At 44.6% G+C, this 22,088-nt stretch overlaps 1 protein-coding gene across 2 annotated transcripts in view; it reads left to right on the top strand.

Moving 5' to 3' along the window:
* The first annotated feature begins 418 nt into the window (after positions 1 to 418).
* Positions 419 to 22,088, top strand: part of PID1 (phosphotyrosine interaction domain containing 1) — a 90,445-nt gene continuing 68,775 nt past the window's right edge. Inside the window, exon 1 of one of the 2 annotated variants that reach the window (XM_074911954.1) lies at positions 419 to 527. In XM_074911954.1, coding sequence (XP_074768055.1) covers positions 498 to 527 — 30 coding nt within the window. In that variant the 5' untranslated portion in view covers positions 419 to 497. Of the gene's footprint in view, positions 528 to 13,827; positions 13,886 to 22,088 lie in introns of those variants that run through there. The other variant, XM_074911955.1, reaches the window with a different exon arrangement.

The raw sequence follows: 22,088 nt of genomic DNA, 5'->3' as shown, positions 1-22,088 counted from the left end.
GGGCCTGACGGAGCCGGGCAGCGTCCTGCTGACTTGGCAGCGGTTTAAACCCCTCGCAGAACAGGAGAAAAAAGTTTCAGTCGCTGGGAGGAAGGCGGCCTCTGGGGAGGGCTCCCCTGGAGGGCCCCCTCCACCCTCCCAGGCAGCGCCCCTCGAATGCACCTCCGCGCGGAGAGCGCCATGCGGGGGGCGGCGGGCAGGGGGGGTGTCCGCGCCCCGGCCCGGCCCTGCCCCGCCGCGTCCCCAGCGAGCGGCGCAGGTGGCGGCCGCGCCGCGGGCGGAGGTGCCAGCCCGCGGGCCATGCCGCGCGGCCGCCGGTGCCCGCGCCGGCGAGTGGGTCCGCGCGTGGCCCCCGCCCCCGGCGCCCCGCGGCGGACACGCGTGGGCGGGGCGGCGGGGCGGGGCGGGGCGCGGCGCGGAGGGGAGCGGAGCGGAGCGCGCCCGCAGAGAGCCGCGCTCGGCGCCCGCTCGGCAGCGCCTCCCGCCGCCGCGGCACCATGTGGCAGCCGGCCACGGAGCGGCTGCAGGTATGCGCGGGCGGGGGTCCGGGCCGGGGCGCCCGGCTGCGCGGGGAGGGCGGCGGGGCTGGCCGAGCATCACCCCCCGGTACCGGGAGTTTGCTACAACTTCTCCCCCCGCCTCCGCGGAGGGTGGGTGTGCGGCGGGGTGGAGGGGAACGGGACGGACAGACGGACGCACACAGTGCGGGGGGAGGGAGGCGCTGCCCCGGCGGCATCCCGGGGTCCCGGCTGCCGCTGCCCGGCGACTCCGGCGATCCTGGCGGGGCTCCGGTGCCCGCGGGCGGGGGGGCGGCTGCGGCCACCCCGGCCCCAGGGGGCGGCGCGGCTCGGTGGGGTTCGGCGGGGGAAGCGCCGTTCAGGGGCTTCCCCCCGCGCACCCCTCAGGTGAGGGGAAGCCCCGGCGGCCCGGCCGCCGCCTGCACCCGCCGTGTGGGAGGGGTCCCCCCGCCGCGATAGCGCGGGGGACACTGAATTCCGCGGGAGCCGCTTGCCACCCGCAGATGTACAGGTCCGGATGGCTCGTGGGGACTTGGACCCCCCTGCGCCGCTTGTCCGCGCCCCGCCGGGCGGCCCGCACCCCCTTGCCGCGGGTCGGGCTCTGCTAGCTCCGGCTCTGTCGCTTTTAATGTATGCTTTTATACATATTTCATATTCCGGGTGAAATCTGAGACAGGCAGAGAGCAAGATGAAATAAAACTCACTTTGTAGTTCCACTGTGTCGACTTCATATAGTTTTCTAGAGCAAGTGTCTAGTGAGAGAGAAGTGGACATTTTAAATAAGAATCAATGGTCTTAGCAGATGACAAGGAAAGTTTATTATTGCTTTTGCAATTCAAATTGAGAATTTGCTTTGATATCATCAAGCAGAAAATTCAGCGGTTTGATTTGAGTTGATAGTACAACCAAGTTGAGCAGATCCATGAGCTTTAATCTGTGCCAGCCAGTAACAGGAATAATTCCTGTTCTTAAAAAGACATACTTTTCTCTACAGTGAGAAACTTGATTTTTAGTGGATAGGAATGATGTAGCACATCCATAGTTGATAGATTTCAGGGTAGAAACTGTGTGAGCATGGTGTTATTTATTTGTTTCCTCCTGTTGGCTAGAAACCTCTTTGTGCTAAACACAAGCATCAACATCACCTGTGTTAAACAATTAATGATTTGGGGCCAGTCGTGGAGTCAGGAGTGTTCCCTGGGGGGTTATGCTGCTGCAGGGAGGGACCTGTGATGAGGCTGCACCCAACAGTCGGGGCAGAGAAGGTGAGGGAAGGGAAAGAGGAGGGGAAGGCTGAGGTTAGTAGTGTTGTGCTGGTCTGGATTGTGCTGACTGGCTAGGTGCCCGGTTTGTGGAATTAGGAGCTGTTAAAATAACAAGATACTAATATCACAAATACCTGATACTGCAAGAGCATGCCAGGCTAAAGAGAACCAAGTGCATATGTTTTGCAGGATAAGGTTGTGAGTGTAACCTTATTTAGGTGCCTCATGTATCCCTGTGCGCTGGTGGGGGTCTTGCCTTAGGGAGTGGGTAGGAAAGGCCGTGTGCTGTGGGGAACCAGGGCTGCCTGGAAGGGGGATGCTCGCTGGGATTTTGCTTACCTGTTGGAGCACAGCACAGGCCTGTAGCCAGAGGAGCCCATGCTTCTCCCTGTTGCTGGAGGGGAGCCATGAGCACCAGAGTTCTCAGCAATGGCTGTTGACTTTGTGTAAGCTACTGTTGGTTGCCTCTAGCTGGAGGCTCCAGACAGATATCCTGAGCCTCTCAGTGTTGAGTGCCTGTAATGAATTTCTTGTTAACAGGAGTTGCTGGGAAGTACATGAAGAGCTGTGGAGAAGGGGTAAGACCTTGGAAAAGTCACAGGAAGCCCATGTTAATTCAGTATTCATACAAGAGGTTAAATAACAACATAGTGAATGCTGGACAGAATGAATGCAGTGAGTGGAAGGGTGCTGGGAGTAAGTAGCATGTGATCCTGTAATTGAAAGCTGGATCCATAAACACATGATCCGGAGTTGCATGGGCGGTAGACTTACCTGATATCCCTAACACCCTTGAATTTTTTTATCTCCAAAAAACCTTAGAGACCTGGTCATTGCAAGTAGCCTGATCTCCCCTTCTGTCTCCAAGAACTGCATGTTGTGCCTCAGCAGCCTGGCCAGAGAGCTGCTGGCAGCGCTTGCCCAGCCCTCCCAAGGAGAGCTTGTGCAAGGCAATAAATGGATGAAGATTCCCTTCTTTCTCCCTGCACTGGGCATGGGATTTTGATTGTAGCAGGGGGATATTTGGTCACTGAGTAGAGTAGATGATGTCTTATGGTCTCTATTCATGTGTTCTGGGATTATGGGTTATGCCAAGTCACTACTGTAGGATATTTGGGGATGTTTAATGGCAGGTCCAGTCCTATCTTCTACAGGTTTTCCTTCAAGATGATGTATGGGTGTAGAAAACGTGGAGTTGGTACAGCTTTCTTGATGTTTTTATGTGTGAGCTGTATGTGGTGTAATTTTGACCCAGATGTGTTTTAGGTTAATATTCAGCCATGGCAGAGTGCAGGTCTGTTAGTCCATGATGTAGCTCTGTACTAAGTAAAACGGCAGAGAAAATATTTTCATCTTTCAGAATATTTCTTTTGGCCTGATTCAGTAAGGGAAAGTATGAACCAGCTTTGGAAGTGGATGCCTGTTGATATGGGTCAGTCCTGCCGTCATTGCTAAGGCAAGCTGCGTATGCTTAACTTAAATGGCAGCGAGCATCATGGTGTGAAGGCCCCTGTCACGTTCTGACAAAGTGTTCAGTAGTCATCTATTGCTCACGGGTCTCCTTTCCCTGTCCCACACAGTGTATGACAAGGCTGCAGGTTCCTGGTCTGTGGCTGTTTGTGTAAAATCTACTTGTTCCGAATGTGCTCAGTCCTGTCAAGTTTCACAGTTTGTGCTGAAATTTTTGGCCTTGACTAGACGGGTACAGTTCCAGTAGTGAGGTCAGCAGCAGAGCTCACGCATACGCAATAGGAATGAAGTGTCATCAGCAGCTGGGTTACAAAAATGCGGTGGGCTGGGGCATGAGCTGGACTTGTCCCCACTGCTGAAAGCTTCATCTGCTACTGAAATATGCCCCCCTTCCTGGGGCTTTGGTTTCTGGCCTTGCTGGAATAATCTGTGATCACTTGGTTTTTGTGGTTGGGTTTTTTTTTTGTTGTTTTTTTTTTTGTTACTCTGATCTCCACTCCACTTTTCTCTGATGGAAGCTTTTCCTGTTATCCTGCTGCTTAATGAAGAAGCCTCTCTGTTTCTGGAAGATATGTGGACTTGAATTAAATGGATTAGAAGAATCACCTAGAAAAATGTAAATATCTAGGTTTCTTGAATTTCTTTGAAAATATAATATGCTGAAGCCTGCTTTTCCTTCTGCCGTTCCTTTCCTTTCACTGTTTGGGTTCTTTCACCTATAGCAAGGTGTACAGCTACATGTATTTTTTCCAGAGTTAGTGGGACAGTCAGTTACATGGGAAACTGCACATTTGGGATGTTGCAGGAATGTACCGTAGGGATCACTGAGTCTCTGGTGTGGTACTCAAGAAAACTGATTTTGCAGGTAATACAAGTATTAGTATTATTTACACTTAATGTAAAAAGAGATGATCTGAGACTGTGTCTTCTTTGAAGACTTCTCCCCCTCTAATGTTGGTTGTGGCATTCCTGGTTTGTGTTCAGTAAAATGCAGGTGAATGGACTGAACATGTGCGTACCTCTCTGCATCCTCTGCTGGAGCTGTGACTAGCGTGTTCTTCAGGTATTTAAGGGTTGTTTTCCATGCTGGGAATGCTGGGGCTCCAGCCCAGGGCTTGCTATGCCTTCTGGGTATGGTTTTCATTGCTGTGTTTGCAGCAGACCTTATCGATGGTTATAAGCAGTGTGCTCTGATTTTTGGCTTGACATTTGTGGCAGCGGCACTGGTTGAAACAATGCCGAAAATGTTCTGAAATCTTTCTTTAAAATTATTTCCAAATGTACCCTCTGTGCCTGGTTTGGGACGCAAGGATTGGGAGCCCTCGGCAGTGCAGCTGGGATTTTGGAGCTGCTGGCCTCAGCGATGCTCCCATGAGGACTCTGAAGTGGTTTTTGAAAACAAGCAAGGTCTTCATGCAGTTTCGTGTGTCTGTCTGAGAGATGACTGCTATTTGCTTTGAAACGTAAATTTTCCTGGAAGCTTGATGCCAGACATTGTTTCTAGATAATAAATCCCAGTGGGTGCATAGTTTCCGAGGTCATGCTGCTTATAAGCTCTGTTTATAAGTTTTCCTGCTTCTCTTAACATGTGTGGGATAGGGATCACTGCATCCAAATACATTTTCCCCTGGTGTGGGAGATGCAGCAGTGCTGGTGCTGCCCAGCCTCGTGCTGTACTGCCAGGTGTGCCTGAGCTGAGCTTTGCCCACGAGCCCTCCTTTTGGAGCAGCTCTTGTGTTTCTTCTGCAGGTGGTACAGTTGGTGGGCTTGCACAAGTCGGGGTTGGGTAGTGGGGAGCAGACAGGTGTGCCGTGTTGTGGAGCTAGCTCCTGTCCCACATCCTGCCCTTGCCTCTGTGTCTGGGTGGGAAAACGCTGCTGTTCAGATGCTTTTCCTGGGCATGCAGTTGCCTCTGGCCAAGTGGTCGCTTGGCGTCTGCTGTCATCTACGCCTGTCCCAAACCACTGGAGAGCAGCTAGAGAGGACCCACTTGCCACCTGCTGCCTCCCTGCTTTGGGCCTGGACATCATTTAGTGAAGTGGATTCATAAGGACGTGCAAATGGCTAAGTGTTCATAGTAGGACTTCAGTGATTCTATGTCTGCTTATCTGGAAATTCAATATTCTTACCAAAACTCACAGTTTTGGGCCATTTCTGGGCAAGAATTTAATAGCAGGTGACTGCAGTGTATTCTCCTATTGCTAGAATTTATTTCTTTAATGGCAGAGTTCTGCATCTCTTCTAATGTGCTGTGAAGCACTGTGAGGGAGAGCTGTGGGTGGGTGGGATGAGACAAAGCGAAGTGGGTGATGGAGGGCAGGAAGCTTCAAGTCCTTCTTTACTGGGGCAAGTTTGATTCTCTGAACCCAGAGGCTTAATTTTGCCGTCATGTAACTTGTGCAGCCTCTCTGAAGTCTGTGGGAAATAAGTTTGTGTAAGGTTGTTTTACCATAGTCTTTAAGTTGCTGGTGTAATTTATCTCCACATCATTAAGATACAGCAGTAAAAACAGTGTAGCTATTGATGGCAGTGAAAAAAGTGAAAGCAGCTATACTGGGAGTGTTGCTGCTCACCTTCTGGCCTGGTTGCAAGTGTTGCTCTCCAGGGTTTCATAAACGCATTGTTTGTTTTGCTGGGATTTGTAACTGTACCCTGTAACTGCATCTTGAATCTACTGATACTTTTAGATTTTGGGATGATACATATGTGTTCAGCAACAGAGTCTATTACCTGCATCCACTACCACCTAGCATGCACGTCACATGCCTTGCTCACGTCAGGAACGTTTCAGCTCTTCACTAAAGAAGAGTCAGACTTGGCAGACTTACACACGTGTGATGGCTTTAAGGTATCACGGGTGTGGTGGTTTTATGACGAATGTTTGCATGTGTTCAGACAAAATGTGGTTTTAGGTGCTACTGGTGCTTTCAAAATAAACTTCTCATCTATTGTATGTCCAGTGTTCAGATGCATATGTATGTTTAAAAATGTAGTGTACAGACAGTTGAAACAATAGGTTTCCAGGTTTTAGAAAACCTCCTTTTTAAACCAAACACAAAGAGGTTGTAAGCGTAAAGCACACACAAAGCTCTCTAGGCAGAAACCACTGTGAGATATGTATAGCAGGACTGATACTACTACTGAACTCTGGTTTCATTAAATATTATGTCAGAAGGAAAAAGTGGAAAGTATTTGAAACTTAAGATTGAGTCATGTGGATGCAAATGTCCGGGAACTCTTACAGCCCGGTATTTTGGCACTGTATAGCTTCAGGATATCTTTCAAGGCATCAAAGTTTTTGCACTAGTTTGCTGCTATGACTTTACAGCAGTCAGGGATCTTTAAAACAAAGCTCTGTGATTCCAGCAAGCTCATCTGGCACCACTTAGCTTGGGCAGTTCCTTTTTTCTACATTATTTATTCTTTGTAGAAAATGAATGGCTCTGGAAATATGCTAATTTTGGGAAGCATTCTATGACCAAAAGAAAATCAAAATCAGTGACTGCCTTGTGGAAAGCCCCCCGGGAAATGATCTTAAGGGTTCGTTTATAGTGTACTACTGGTTTCTGTTTATGAAGCTGACAGCCTGTTTGACCAAGAAAAATAAAAAAAAAATAAAGCAGCGATTTCCTTGAAGGAAGACAAACTAAAGCGTTCAGTCTAAGTAGTTCAGAATTTTAACTGCCAGTTTCTTGTTTTCCCTTTGTCACTGTGACAGTCGGCAGTGGTGTGTCGCAAGCGTTACCATTTCCGTCTGAGTGCGATTGAGTTCTCGGCAGAGACCTTCAGCTGGGCGGCGGGAGGTGTGCTGTGCTGCCGAGGCTTTGTGCTAGCATCCTCGCACATAGAGCAGTACGGTGGTGACTTCATTTGTGATCTGGCTCTCTGTGTAAGGAAGATGATAGTCGGGCCACATGTATCTGTGTAGCTAAAAAGTCCCTTTAAGTAATGTTTAGTACTTGCCTTTTTTTTGGTCACAGTGCTTTCAGTGTATAATATTTGAACTTATTTGCACTTCAGATAATAGCTGGAAAAGTTACAGGTGACACTAGTGTAGTCTTCTGTGCTGTTTCTGATTAAGTGCATCAGAACTCTCTGATCAAAGATTTTAAATGTTGATGAGTGTAAATGTGTCCTGAGAAGACCTACTGGCTTTTCATGATTTGTTTTTCCTGATGAAATACTGAAGATATGGAGTGAATCAAATATACATACACAAATATACATCAAATATGAATCTTTGATTTATAGAATCTTAAGGAAAAGGAGCAGCTCAGGGGCCTTTTTTGGGCTGTTTCATTCCCCTCTCTCAGCTTAATGACTGGTTGTGCTTTCAGGCAGTGTTATCAGCTAAATTTCTGACTTGAGTTACTAATAATGAGTTTTACTGACCAATCTATGCTATGAGTGCAGTGCTGTTCGGTTTGGCATCTCTGTGCCGTAGCACCAGTGTAGTCATCGCTCTTGCGCCATACCCCTTTGTGGCGTTGCATCCGTGTCATGCCAGCAAATTTTCAAACGTCTCCTCATGTGAAAACATTTTCTCCAGATACATTTGATGGGAATTGCCAAGAACACTGAGAGCAGATAGAAAGTTAATTAAGTGTCCTGAAGCTCAGATCTGTGGCCACCTTTCTTCCCGTGCCAGGCTCCCTCTGGGTTTGAGAGATGGTTATTCCGTATGTTTTGTGTGAAGCTTTCAGAATGACCCTGGAGCAAGTTGCCAAGTATTCAGAGTCTCCATTTAGGGCCAGGCTTTGCCAGAGAGCATTTTACCTGGTGGACTGAGCTCTTCTGAAAACTTGCCCATTCATTCAGTGACTGGAGAGAAATGATGTTCAGAGTCTGGTCCCACCAGTGGAGTAGCTGCCCTGAAGATCTTGCAGTGGGATCTGATCCAAGCTCCACTGGGGTCAGTACCAACCTTGAGCCTGCCTGGATTGTAGAGCAGTGCAGCAATCCTGCCCATGAGGCTGTTATGGGAGATCCACAAAGTTTGTATAGTCTAATTTAAAACAAACATTTCTCTATGCTATGGAGCTTCTTCCTGAGATGGTCTGCTGGCTGGAAGCCAGGAAGAGGAGTTTGGGATCTGCAGAGGACCAAGGGCACGGGACCTCCATGGTGATGGAGTCAACATCACATACATCATCCGAGCCTTCAAGTTTCTAGCTCTCCATTCCCTCCCTGAGCCTGGGCGTTGAGAGACAGAAGGGATGGTTGGATGCAGCATTTCCTCTTGGAATGGCTGAAGGGGGAGGCTCTCCAGACCGAGTCTCAGCTGCTCTGCAGCTTTCCTGTAGCTGGGGATGAGCCTTCCTGCTGTCAGGATTAATCAGTGCTTTCTGAGCCAATGACTGTGATACTGACCTGAAAATGGTATAGTTTCTTGGGGAGGAAAATTACACCTCCCTGCAGTCATTCTGCTTAAACAAAACAAATTCTGTTCTAATTCATCAAAATTTCCCAGTCCAATTTAATATGAAGAAGTTGATTTCTAGTGTTACATTAAGAACTTTTGTACTCAGTTTTCTAGTATTTCTTTCTGCTGGAGAGAGGAATACCACAAAAAGCATTGTGTCATGGTGTGCTGGTTCTTCTGGCTCCAGCTTGGAGCCGGAGAGTGTAAAGACAAGCAGCAAAATTGTTAGAAAAAAAAATGTCAGACTTCAAAACCAGGGTTTTAATTTTTTTCCCTGATTTGAGACTATTTATTTAACAGAATCTTTTTCCCATTTTTAGCTTTTCCATTTGGACTTTTTTTTTTTCCCCCCCAGTTTTTGACCAGAAAAGTACTTTTTGGAACTTAGACGAACACTAAGCTGTAGCTCCCTGAGCTGCCTGGGTGTTGGGGTGTAGCAGGTACCTCTGCCTTGGCTTGCTGCACTGTGTGTATGTGGAAGATAGCAGTGGATTTCTTTCATCTTCCAGAAAATTGTCAGTTTAAGTGCATCAGATTAACAGGAGTAAGTCAATACAAACATTGGAGAGAGGATTTTGGCTGTGTGTTGCTATGCAGCTGGGGATTTCAAATTGTTGCGCTGAGTGATACTTTCATGGGATTGTTTGTGAGGGGACTGAGGAAGTATTACTTCAGGTACAGAAACGGGCAATTTAACAGATTTTTCATACATAGCTATTTTAAGGCAGAGGTGAACCCAAACCTGGAAGCATTTGTATGTATGTGCAGAGGATGAAGTATTTCTGTGGCTGTCTTGCTTATCCCATAGTGTCCAAATTGTTTTCTGTGCTGCCAGTCCCAGCATTGCTCAATGATATTAAATCAGTTTTAATGTGGGGTGGGTTTTTTGCTTTGTGGTTTGGGTTTTTTTCTTTCTTCTTTTCCCTAGTCCATGGCAATTTTCTGTGCCTGACTGTAAATTTCAGTCAGAAAATACAGAAGCTTGAATCTTGTTCCAGGGCTTTTAAGAAGAAGCCTGTACAGTGCAGATCTACACAGGCTTCAGTTTTCACAGCTGTGCTCTTTTGTTTGGATTAGAATCAGAAGGAAGGATATTTTGAAAATTTTATTCTGCTCCTCTCAATAGTTTGGCTGAAGTGACCTATTAAGCTTGGTACTGTGTGTTTGAGAAAATCCTGATAGTAGAGACAGCTTTGGTGTCTCCTGCTAAAATGAACTGCTGGAGGAATGTGCAGTGCTGTTAGGTTAATTCTTCCGGTAGGCAATGAAGAGTGAACCCAGCAGTGATTCCCAAGACACCTGGAGCCCAGTGATCCTCCAGCAGAGGACAAGGCACAGGGATCAGCCTGGGCTGCCCCTGGGAACTGTGAATTTGGGGGAAGCTGAGCCCTATCACATGCTATTTGGTGGAGCATCAGTGCCAAGGTCTGCAGAAGGGATGTTACTCTCTACAAGATTGTACAGTTTACTTTGATAAGTATGTGTTAAATCACTCAGATTTAAGAATGCAGTCTTATCTCCATGCCTTTGATTTAAATACATTAAATTTTATCTTGCCGTTTGAGATGGCAATGTAACTTTTCAGTGGTTTGTAAGGAATGTTTGGAAGCATTTGTGAGTGACTGTTTTGTTTTGAACTGGTGTTTAGAGGATCTTTCTTTTTGTTAAAGAGCCTGAAGCTTGGTGCTAGGATGTGTAACATTTTCAAAGAGGAACCTTTTAATCTTGTACCTCTAAAATAAAGAGTTGCTATAGAAGGAAGAGTTGCACAGTTTGAAAGGCTACAGGAACTGAGGTAGGTCCTGTTGTTGCCTTTGTCTGCTGATCAGCGTTGCAGTATTTAGTTCTTTCTCTTTCTTGTAGCTTTAAGGTTGAATGGGAATCTCTGTACCTCCCCTTCGCAATCCTACAGCTTCTGGCTCTGTAATGGGACACATACAAGGAGTTATCCCACTGCAGTCTTGGGATTTTGTTTTCCTCAACAATGACATAGTTCAGATTATTTCCTTGTGGTGTCCAGTGGGGACTGGGGCTGCCTGGTATAAGAAATGGACCCATCAGAAATACCAGGCTTGCTTCAGGGTCTGTAGAGGTGAAGGGTGGCCTTTCTGTGCATCACAGCCTGGGACCAGTCTCTAAACAAATGAGGTTACTGCCTTTCATAGTCAAGGGTGATGAAAAGCCCTGGCACTTCAGGATGGTGATAAAACACTCACTGAAGTTCTAGTCACTGCTTAGTTGTTCCTTTCCTTAAGCCACTCTCCTATATCCTTCTCATGTTTAAAATGCTGACAAGTTTCAGGTTGCAGAAGTGGTAGAGCTCATCTCCTCTAGGGAGAGTCACATTTGAAGAGATCGTAAGCTGCGAGTGACAGCTGAAATGAGTTATGGTAAGATCTTCACCTGGAAAGAGACATCCCAGAGCTGCAGTTTAGGGCTCCCACTAGTTTTCTGAGCCTGGGACTGGGCTCTAGCAGGTCAGAGCAGGGTCCAGATGTGTGGGGCAGCAAGGTCTGTATAGGTGAAGGTTTCTGGGGACATTTGTTGGAAAGACAAAATCTAAGGAGGCTTTGGATTAACATAAAATGTTTTGTAGAGATGTGGACCTTCTGGGGGTAGGAGGAGTGAGTTGTCAGCTGGGGACCAGAGAGGTCTGAGTGGCCTGGGGGCATGCCCAGTCCAGGAGCCCCATCTGCAGAAACCTTTCACTGAAACAGCTCACTTCTGGTTGATTTAAATTATCTTCACAGGGCATTTATATTATAATTTCAGGTTAGGATTTTTATTTCTCAACATCAGAAGTTACTCATGATGCTTACATATTAGAAAAATAGCCCCATGCAGTGGGCAGCATTGACCAGGGAAATGCCCATACCTTGTTTGTTCTGAAGTTTACTTGCACCAGTTCTGGAAGTAACGGCTTGACCTTTCGTTCCTTTGTTATTGTCTCAGGGTGTTCCTATGTGGATGTGGAGCTTTCCAAGATAAACAAAGTAAATATGGTTTGGCATTTAAATCACTAATGTTGTATCAAGCTAGAGAATTTCAGAAGCCATTAATGTCATAAAAAGATGTCATTTTTTTTCACTTGGGATAAACTATGCCCCTGTCTATATGTGGGTATTTTTTTTGGTCCAAATTCAGATCATGAGAATGTTGATATAAATCTAAGTGCTATTACTAATGCCAGTGGAGTTACTCTGTAGTTCTTTTACTCTGATTGAGAAGAACCTTCATGTGTATTTAAGAGTCCAAAACTTAGATGTGATTTATTTTCTTCCTTTTTTAAAGAGTGGATATATGTGACAAGATTTAATGTCTAAGAGAGCTGAACTGAATGTTTACGTATGACTCTCTTTTGGAAAGTGTGTGTTATTGAAGTCATTTTGGACCGGGCCCTAATGCTGTTTGGATAAGGGTCTGCTACGTATCCGACAGAGGAACGTCTGTGTCATGCTGTGAGCTCACCGCTTGCTTGCTTTGGGGTGGGGGGAAAACAGCTTTACAAAATATTTATGGAAGCGTTAATAAGCCTCACAGTTGCACGGTTCCTCCCCTCTGCAAGGAGAAAAGGGAGCGTGAGTCCCTCACGGAGGGTTGGTGCAGGGCCGTGGCGGCTGCCCCAGCAGCAGGCTCGGAGCATCCCTGGCTGTCGGCCCCGGTGCCCTGCGGTGCCCGCAGCCTCTTGGCACAGCCTGCAGCCTGCTGCCCAGCTTCGGCAGACATTTTCAGTTTTCAGCTGAAAACTGTGTTTCTATTTGTGAATCCAGTCTGTTTCTGAGGCCTTTTCTTATTTTCATATTTTCTTGTGAAAACTTCATATACTTATTTCTTCAAAGGGTTTTAAATGCCCGCTCTGCTTTTTAATTTTTTTCAGCATTTCTCAGGAACAAAACAGGGTTTCTTATCCAGCAGCTGTCATTAGAGAGAAGTCTGCCTCATCCTGGGAAAAAAGGATTGTTCCCAACACTTTGTTATTCTCAAATCCATGCACAGGACAACAGGAAAGTGCAGTCATAGATTCTGGGGTAACGAAGACTATCTGGTGATTTAAAAATATTTTTTTTTAATTTTTCAACAGCTTTCTGAGAGGTTTTTAAATCTGGTCTCTTTACTGACCTTTACAACTCGGTATAAACCTGAATAAAATCAGTCTGAAACATTTGCTTTAAAATGACGTAGTCCTTACAGTGTCATACCAGTGCCATAGGTGACTTCCCATATTGGTAGTAAAGTAATGTTGTGAGTTTAAAGAGTCAGATAACAAAGTTAGTCACTGTTAATCATTGCAATTGTGCTGCAGAGCCATCAACACAGAGTGGTTGGTTACGGCTGTGTAATACAGTTTCCAGAGAAATTACAGTCTTTGTGGCATCCTGGTTAGTAGGTGTCAACAGGCAGCAGTACAGTTTTATTTAAGATAGAGTTTTATTAAAGCCTTTTTATTAGGACTCTGTAGTTGAAGGAGCAGGTAAAGTCTCCCTTCGCAATGCCAGTGGGATGGGCTGGCTGAGGAGGGAGCAGAGTCCATTCTGGGGGACTTGTGAATATTTTGCAATGGGAACAAACTGACACAGCACAACTTGTCTATCTGTTGGAGGAGTGACTTCCAAGCATATCACCACCTTAATGAAATCAGTTTTTTCACTTGGAAGGAGGTGATTGTAGCACCAGCAATGTCAAGGTGACACTGTGCACTGGATCCTCTGCACTGTGCAGTGACCGTACCCTGGTGAAGAGAGGATGTGATGCTGTCTGCTCCAGAGTAATACCACTTGCTTTGCCCCAGATGGTTCACAATAGTCGACATTGTTGTCACACTCTGACCCTTCTAATCTTTCCTGCATATGGACATGAAGAGGGTACAGAGATGCTAAAGTCCAGATCTCCAGCAGAGCAGGCAGTTGGGCTGGCAGCACACACTATTGTAGAGATTTGGACTGTAATCTTGTGCTTTGTAAAATTCTCACGTATGTGGTGGTTTGTAGAGGTCCAGCCTTCGACGAGGCTTTGGAATAGAGTTTGGAGGCAGGCACCTGCCTGAGACTGCTGTGTCACTCGGTGCCTTCATTTGCTAGTGTGCCTTGATCTGACCAGGGGCTAACGGGCTCCATAGCAAGAGTTTTGTACTGTAAAGGCTGCACAGTGATTGACTGCTGAGGCTGGTTATCCCATGCAGTGGTTTCCTGCACCCTGCGTACGAATCCAAGGTTTGCTCTAGGAAATACTTAATGCTGTTCTGCCTTGTAGACCTGGGGGTCCAAAGGGGATGTGGTTTTTCTAGCTAATCATCATTGCTTGCAAACTAATTGTAAGTAAAACAAAGCAAAGAGAAAGTGTGTGGAGTCTGGCCAGCACTTAGTAATATCTGAACCAGCTAGTCCAATGCAGTGTCATTTCTCAGACTTGATTTTACTGAACTTTTGTGGGATTTTGAAGTTTTACTCTATGTAGTTTATCTTAACTTTCACTGTGTGGTTGTTGTTCTTTGTGTTTTGCTTTTTTTTTGCCCCCAAGCCAATATAAAGAATTATTTTAGACAGTGGATGTGGTATGGCTTAAAAAAAAATGGTTGTTGCTACCAGCACATACCTTATAGATACTCCACTGGAAGTGAAGGGTCTAATGGGCAGGATGCTCACTTACAGGGGCTGTTTTTACAAAGATCTGGAATGTATCTCCATTCCTGGACAGTATTTGGTGCCAGAGATATGTGTTTTTCCCATTTGGACCTGGCAGAGGATCAGCAGGGCACTTTGGGTGGCAGGGAGGCTGCCCACTTCCCTGCCATGTGAGTGACCATTTCCTTGTTTTTCTCTCTTGGATGTTCTGTGTTTTCCTCTCCTGCTAGAGCAGCCAGACCTCAGACGCTGTGAGTTTGTCTGCTGAGATACTGGCTGGACAAAGGCTGAGTCCTTACCTGATGAGCTGAAGAATTACAATGGGAAGCAAGATTATTTCAGTTTCTAATGTACATGTTTTGATTAAATGTCTTGCTTAACCCTGTGTTAACCCCTAACACCATGTGGTTACTAGTATAAATATTTATTCTTGGTATGCAACTACAGATATGTGGTAGGATTAATGCTGAATTGTTAGTTCTTATTACCCAGTTTAAGTAAAAAGTTTGTGAGACTGCTTTCTTTTGTGTTTTTTTGGTGTTTGGCTTTTTTTTTTTTTTAATTGGCAAGAGAATGCACAAATAGGGTTCAGATGGCCAGAGCCTCCAGAATCTCATTATCTTAATTGAAAAATGTCACCCTCTGACATAAATTATTTAGCTAGTCCATGATTTAGTCACTGGGGAGAAATGGAATCAACTGTTAAAACCATCCTTCACTTCTAGATGATAAACTACAGCCCACAGCTCTTAAGGATTAACAGCTCTGGACTTAGAGGACATTTTTGTATATTAGAATATCTCAATTCCATTATATTTGGTAACATTTTCTTCTGGAATACTTTCACTTAGAAAAAACTGGAAGGTGCACAAAGGACATCCTCCTGTGTTCTCTAATGTCACTCTTCAGCATTTTACAGCCTGCAGATGTGTTGCCAGTGCTCTGCCTCTTCTTTTTTTTAAAAATCAAGATGTTTTGTTTCTGTTGACGATTTTTCACTTACTAGAGGAAATAGGTTGTTTAGACAATGTGTGGGGATTACCTGTGTATTGAACTACCTCACTAAACAAGTGATTAATTCTCATCCAAATGTACACGGTGCTCTGTGCATGGATTTTATGGAGTCTTCTGGAAAAGAAAATATTTTTCTGTCTAAAAAGCATTTCCTACCCAGTGACTAGCCATAAAAGAAACAGCTTGAAAATATTTCCTGGCCGAAGGAAAGGATCAGTACATACTTGTAGTCTGCCATTGTGGTTACATCACTATGTGTTTTTCTAGCACTTCCTTGGTTTTTCTCAGTTTTATGTACCTAGTGTTAATAAATATAGGTACAGAAATAAGTCTGTCTGAGCCAACCAGTTTGATCTTTTCTTTTGCTAATGCTGATGCTGGGATTTTGCAAAGGATAATCTGAGAACTCAGGCTTGGCTTTGCTCCTGTGTGAAATCACTGTTAAAATACTGAGAACTTTGTTGCTAGATCAGGGCATGAGGGTTATGCCTTAGGTTTTTTCCTTTTTAGTTCTTTAAAAAAAAAAAAAAAATCATTGGGCAAATATAGCATTAGTATATTGAAGGAGAGAAACGGGTAGGACAGTGTGCCCTGCTGGAGCATCGTGTATGGGCTGTGTACCACACAGAGCTGTGCAAGCGCAGCTGAAGTTTGCCATGAGATGTGTTTCAGAGCACAGCCAGTGAGAGATGGGTTTTGATGACCAGCTTTTGCCTTTAGAAATAAAAGTGTAGTGTTTATTTTGACTTCTAAACCAGGTTAGTGGACAACTATTAGACATACCAGGCAACATGCAGCACTTTTTGCAGAGCTTAGAAGATGTGGTTTATGCTGTCACCAGTCAGCAAAGGAAGGTTGGGGTTGGCAATACTGGTATTTCCAGAAAATGAGAAATCAAAGATGGCAAACATGTATGTCCTTAGGATTTCTGCTCAGCCTCCTAATTAATGCAGGGTTTTTGCTGTTGTCTTCTGGCTTTGCCAGCTGCAATACTCCGTGGACCAGCCCAGGGGCTTTTGACTCCTTGCAGACAGTATTTTGCTGGTGTTACTCCCTCTTAGAAAGCTGCTCAGCAAGTCCCCTGAGCTACCTGTAACTCAGGCGGATGAAATGATTCTAAATTGTGAGTACCCTGTTCCCCCTGACTTTTCCAGTATTACTTTAGTTGTTTTCACTCTGGCCCTCTCCCGGCCACCTCTCCGAAGTTGTGCGGTGTATATTTCCTAACCAGGTGCTTCCTGGGCAGCTCTGCAGTGTGGCCATTTTCTCGGGTGCCCTGACACTGAGGTTTCAGTGTAATTTTGCTGTTGTATTGTTCTTCGAACGACTGCTTAACTTGTCTGGTTTCCTTGCCGATTCCTGGCAGAATTGTTTGCCTTCTTTAAAATCATGTATCAGTTTAGCCTGACCCTCAGCCTGGGATGTCTGTGGTGCCTCATTTTCTATAGACGTGTGATTATGTGTGATTTTCTGCCCTAAATTGTTGTTGCTTTTTAAAGATTGGCTTATATCTGTTACTGTCGCAGACAACATCTAAACCAGATGATTCTGAGATGCTCAGAAATCCTGGAGGCAAATGGAGAAGATTCCTAAATTTATTCATCCCTGGCAGTATATCAACTGTGACAGTTTCAGTACTAACAGATATATTACAACTTTGTGAGATCAGGGGTGAAAGCAAGAACCATTAGGGATGGTGACTTCTGTGGTGCCAAAACCCAGGCTAGACAACCCCAGTGGTTCTTCAGCAGCTGCAAAAATAGGTTTGAAATGTTTTTGAAAGCCATAAACAGATCCTGTAAACTTGCTCTCCTGAGTTACGGAACATCTCTCAGTAGCTGAGACCTGAAGACTGTGAGCTATTCATGCTGGATATATTCATATGTGAATGTGCTGCAGTGAAGTGATCACTAAGCTGGAACTAAAGCAAGCTGTAAATGGAAAAGCCATGCCAATCAGAATAATAAAAATAGGGGGCATGCCCCTAATAAACGCTGAAGTGTAATTGCTGTAAAAGTGTGCACGTATTTCCAATAACAAAGGTCACACTTCTGCAGAACTTCAGCCATATTAGTATTTTTACCTACTGCGAGCAGCCGCTAGTGCTCACAGGCCTGTGTATTGCACAGGAAGACAGGATTTGATTTCTTGCAGAACTGAGGCCTTGCTAAGTATTCAATATTTCAATGCACATGTATGTTTTCCAGAATTGAAAACATCTTTTATTCCCCGGGCTGAGCTAGCAAGTCAGCACAGAAGGCAGTCTGCTTTATGTTTATCAATTCAGGAAGAAGTCCAGCTCCTGGCAGATTAGAAACACTCTCACAAGAGCATCAATAGAAAGTTTAACTATCTTGTACTCCTTTTTTTTAAAAAATACTTAAATATGGCCATTCAGAGAGGCGTTTAATTCTTTAAATATTGCAAGTAAGGCATTAGTGAATTTAGGGTAGAGGGTTTAACCCCGTGGTTTCGGAAGCGTTGCTGGTGGCTGGGTGCCGTGTGAGGATGGGCGTCTGTCCCAGGTGGTGCTGCGGGAGCATCCCCCTGCTGCGGACCGGCCCCGAGTGGGGAATCCCGTCCCGCTGTACCCCTCATGCCCCTCGGTGCGGGGCTCCTGCCTGCAGGCTGGGGCCTTTTTGGGGCACCTGCAGGGGTTTTAGCTGTGGACTGTGTTTTGTGGAAACTGATTTAAACTACTGCTCAGTGCTGCCATCTATGCAGAGTATATTCGGAGAGAATAAGCAGCCTGGTCCTGATGCATTTGTCAAGCTATTCCGTTCATTTTAATTAGTCTAATTTGAGCTGTGATGTACGTGTAAAATGGGCCTTGATCATTTCGGGGCTTGGCTGAAACCCTGTGATCTAGGGCTGTAAATAAACCCCTGGCAGTGAGTGAATGCTGAAGGGCTTTAGAAGGGTCTTTTCAGATGATTCTTGTGCCCGTGTGTGGAGAAACAGGGATGTGTAAAAGGTTTCCCTGGTAGCTGAGGCAATTTTAAAAGTCTGTAATGGTGTATTTTACCATCAGAGTTTCTTAATTATTAGAGTTCTGGCAAGAAAATTTCTTGCATAAATTGTGTCAGCCTATTTCACTAACTGGACTGCAGGTTTATTACTATTATGAACTTGATAATTAGTTTGTAATCTGTGCATAGGCATTTCATCCTGGCGGTTTTCTTGCAGAGAATAATTTGCCTTTTATTTGTTGAGGGTGGGTTTTTTTGGTGAAAACAGGACTCCCATTCATGATGGGCACAGCAAATGTAGTAAAACACTATCATAGCTGGGATTTGTTGTACGCTATGGATTTATGTCAAGAATGTTAATGATTTGTTTATGAATAAGTGAGCCTGTAGTATTGTGAAACAGTATCTGGCAGGGCTGCTGAATGGACATTTTGAGAGCAGAGGATTCTTGAACTGAATAAGCTGTAGATATTTGTATGTCTCAAACTAGTCATAAGTAGTCGTGGATTTTAAACAGAAGTGTTTATTTAATGCACTATCATCATCTACAGTGCTCATCTGGCATATGTATGGGTACTTGATAACAAGCAAAGAGGTTGTTAAGTATTTTTTAAGGGCAGTTAATCTCCTTCTAGTGGGCTTTAGTTTAAAAAATAAGGTTTTCTTCCAGAAAGCAACACAAAGTGTTAAGCAGAGCAGTGTGATGGTTGCAGAGTCGGTGTGGATCAGGAAGGTACTCTGGATTTGCAGTGTCTTGTTTTGGTGTAGCACCTAGTTTAGCAGAGCCACTACCTGAGTTTCGTGATGGATTTATCACTTGGCTGCCACTAGTTCAGTCCCACATATGCACCTTCATAGTGAGGGCTTGGGAAGGGTTTATCACTTTCCTCTGATCCCTGTTTTCTTGGAAGGATACCTACCAATGGATAGGAGAGGTTGTTCATTCCTGTCTTACATGAGTCCAAAGGCCAGTATCTCCTGTGTGTTGGGGAGTACTTGTGAGAAGTGAAACACAGACCCTCAAAAGAATAATTTGGGGACTAGATTGAACCTCACCCACATAACGATTCCTTTCTTTACCTGTTATAATTTGCATGGTCAAGGTGTGGGATCTAATCAACTGATCAACAGCCACTGTCCAGCAGCACAAAGTGAGAGCTCTGTTGCTGTTTCGGACTCAAGTCATCAATCAAAGTAATGTGTGACTTTTTATGCTCTGTAAACATCATAAAGTTTGCAAAAAATGGTTGCAGTATCTATCCTCTCTCCAACCATCCTTCTTGTAATGAGTTTTTTAACTGGTTAAATGGGTGCAAATGCTTAACTTGAAGAAGGGGTTGTTGCTCAAGTGAGATTAATGCATTTTTAAATGTATCTAAGCCTTTTGAAAAACTGCGGGCAGAAGATGATGTGTTTACAATTGTAACAGGAAGCTTTGCAGTGTGACTTCATGCACCATGGGCAGCTGAAACTAAAACTGAGGGACTTCAGAGCTGGATTCAGGAAGTGCCAGGGGTGTTGGTGTTGGTGTTGTGCATCCAGGCTGCTGTGTGGAGCATGACTAAATTCTGCCTGATAAATTATGGCATTTCTTGAAATAGTGCTTTGTACTTTTTAATGAGCTGGGCTATCAGCTCTGCATCAGTGGATGGTTAAAATGAAGAAAGAATTGCTTTAACATTAAAACTGTGCCTGGAGGACTTCTCTGAGAAATTGCTTATGATTATTAAGTGAATATAATACGTTAAGACAACCTTGCTTCTTTGCTGTTCTTTTTTTCTTACTGAGTGTGGTTTTGAAAGTTAAAACATGTACAGATAGAAAGTAAAGTTCAAATGGGAATGGCTTCTCTCCCTTTGAATGTGTATAGGGAAGAGAGGTAAGACACAATTTATTGAGATGCAACTTTTATAGAAGAATTTGATTTCCTCTAAATACAGTTTGATTGTGTGCCAAATGGAAAAGAGGCTGAAGCCAGAGTAGTTCATGTGCTGAACTGGAGAATAATCTCTTCCAAACTGAATGGGCTGGGGAAAAAATGAGCCTGGTGTTGCTTGTTCCTTCTGCTGTGTATGCACATGTACAGTTAAATAAATGGGAAGATAGCCACCCGCTGTGACGGTGATGATGACAAAGCAGCCATGGGGGCAGTGGGGCTAGCTACAAATCTAACCTTCTGTGGGGCAGCAACACCCTGGGAGTGTTTTATGCAACCTAGGACAGGTGGCATGGGTTGCTGTAGGTAGCTCTGCCAAGTTACCACTGAGATATACCCCTGCATCCTATATGTGTTATTTATTCAATGGTGCATTTGTTGCTTACGCTATTTTCAGAATTGTCTCCTGTTTCTTTCCCAAAATTATCTTGTCTGAGGTGGTATTTCAACGAGTAAATAGCCCCTGAGCTGCATGTTACTCCCATTCTCCAATACAGCAGCACATATTCAGGGAGGAAGATGAGGAGGGAAACTGTACCAGATCTGAACTGATTTGTTCTCTAGATAGATGCTTGTGCCTTTTTCCGACTCAGATACATACTGCACCATTAAACACTGTTAAATATTGGCAGCTTCACAATAAACTGCATTTGTGATTTGTCTACTGTTGCAAGCAGAAAAGGCAATCCGAAAGCTGCTTCAGGAACGGCTTTACTCTGCTGGCTTGGGAATATCAGTGATAGCCACTAGAGTCTGTTAATTTCCGACTATAATGGTGATAAAACATGAAAGTGGAAGTGCTCATGTCATAGGGCAGGAGTTGGAACTAATCACTTTTATACAGATACTACAGGGAAAATAGATTATAACCACAGCCCTGTTTCATGTTCTGACTGAAACTAGTTCCCTTTTTATCTTTATACTAGTGATGAAGTGCTGCATGGAATATCATGGTTTTCAAATAATTTCTAACCTTTAGTTCTACAAATTAATTATTTTTTAAAATCTGTGTTGAAGCAGATGTAACTGTCATACAGTTTTTTCATTGTGCCACAGTCAAAACCCATGGTCATCCTTTATGGATAACTACTGCATACACTTGACTGGCTTGAACAAAAGTAAATGTTGGTAGTTTGTGTTCCTGTTTCTGCCGAGAGATGCTGTAGCTCTTCAACCTCTGATCTTCTATGTTGTGCTTGTTGTGGTGTGGATGATACTGAGATACACATGATACCCAACCAGCACTTAAAGACAGGAAAAAGCAAAACTTGGAACACTTCAATTAGGGTGGTTGCTGGATTGTACCCAGGAGGGAATAGGCTTTGTTGAATGATCAAAGGTCTCCTGTGCTCATCAGCTGCTCAGAGTGGAGCAGACATGTTTATATAGCTGATTGTCTTGTAAAACTGTAGAATTGGCTTGTGCAAATAGCTGTTCATGAAAAACTTGACTGATGTTATTTCAGAGGCTTTTCTAATGTCATCTGAAAATCTGTTCCAGGCAGAGAACCTGGGATCAAAAACTGAATAAAAATCAGACAAGGATGCCTTCTGCTCCTAAAGCCATCTAAGACTGAAAATAGGGTATTTGGATTCAGAGGTGAACTCGTAGTGATTAATTAACATGGAGTTAAAGATCCCTCTCAAAATCTGTGTCTTCAGTTACAAGCTTGCCCAGACTTTCCACTTTTGAGGTTATCTGTTTAAAGCTATGCTTCTGGACTGAAATGTCATACTTTTTTTTTTTTTTTTTTTTTCCCCCAAACAAAAATATTTTAGTTGCAGTGGTCTCCCAAGTAACTTACCAACAGTACAAATATTTTTACAGACTTCCTTTTAAGAAATGGTAACACTTGGAAAGCAAGAAAACACCC

The sequence above is a fragment of the Athene noctua genome, chromosome 8 (genome assembly GCF_965140245.1).
Source record: "Athene noctua chromosome 8, bAthNoc1.hap1.1, whole genome shotgun sequence".
Lineage (NCBI taxonomy): Eukaryota > Metazoa > Chordata > Aves > Strigiformes > Strigidae > Athene > Athene noctua.
Note: the sequence above shows the minus strand (reverse complement) of the source record. Positions and strands in the feature narration are given on the sequence as shown.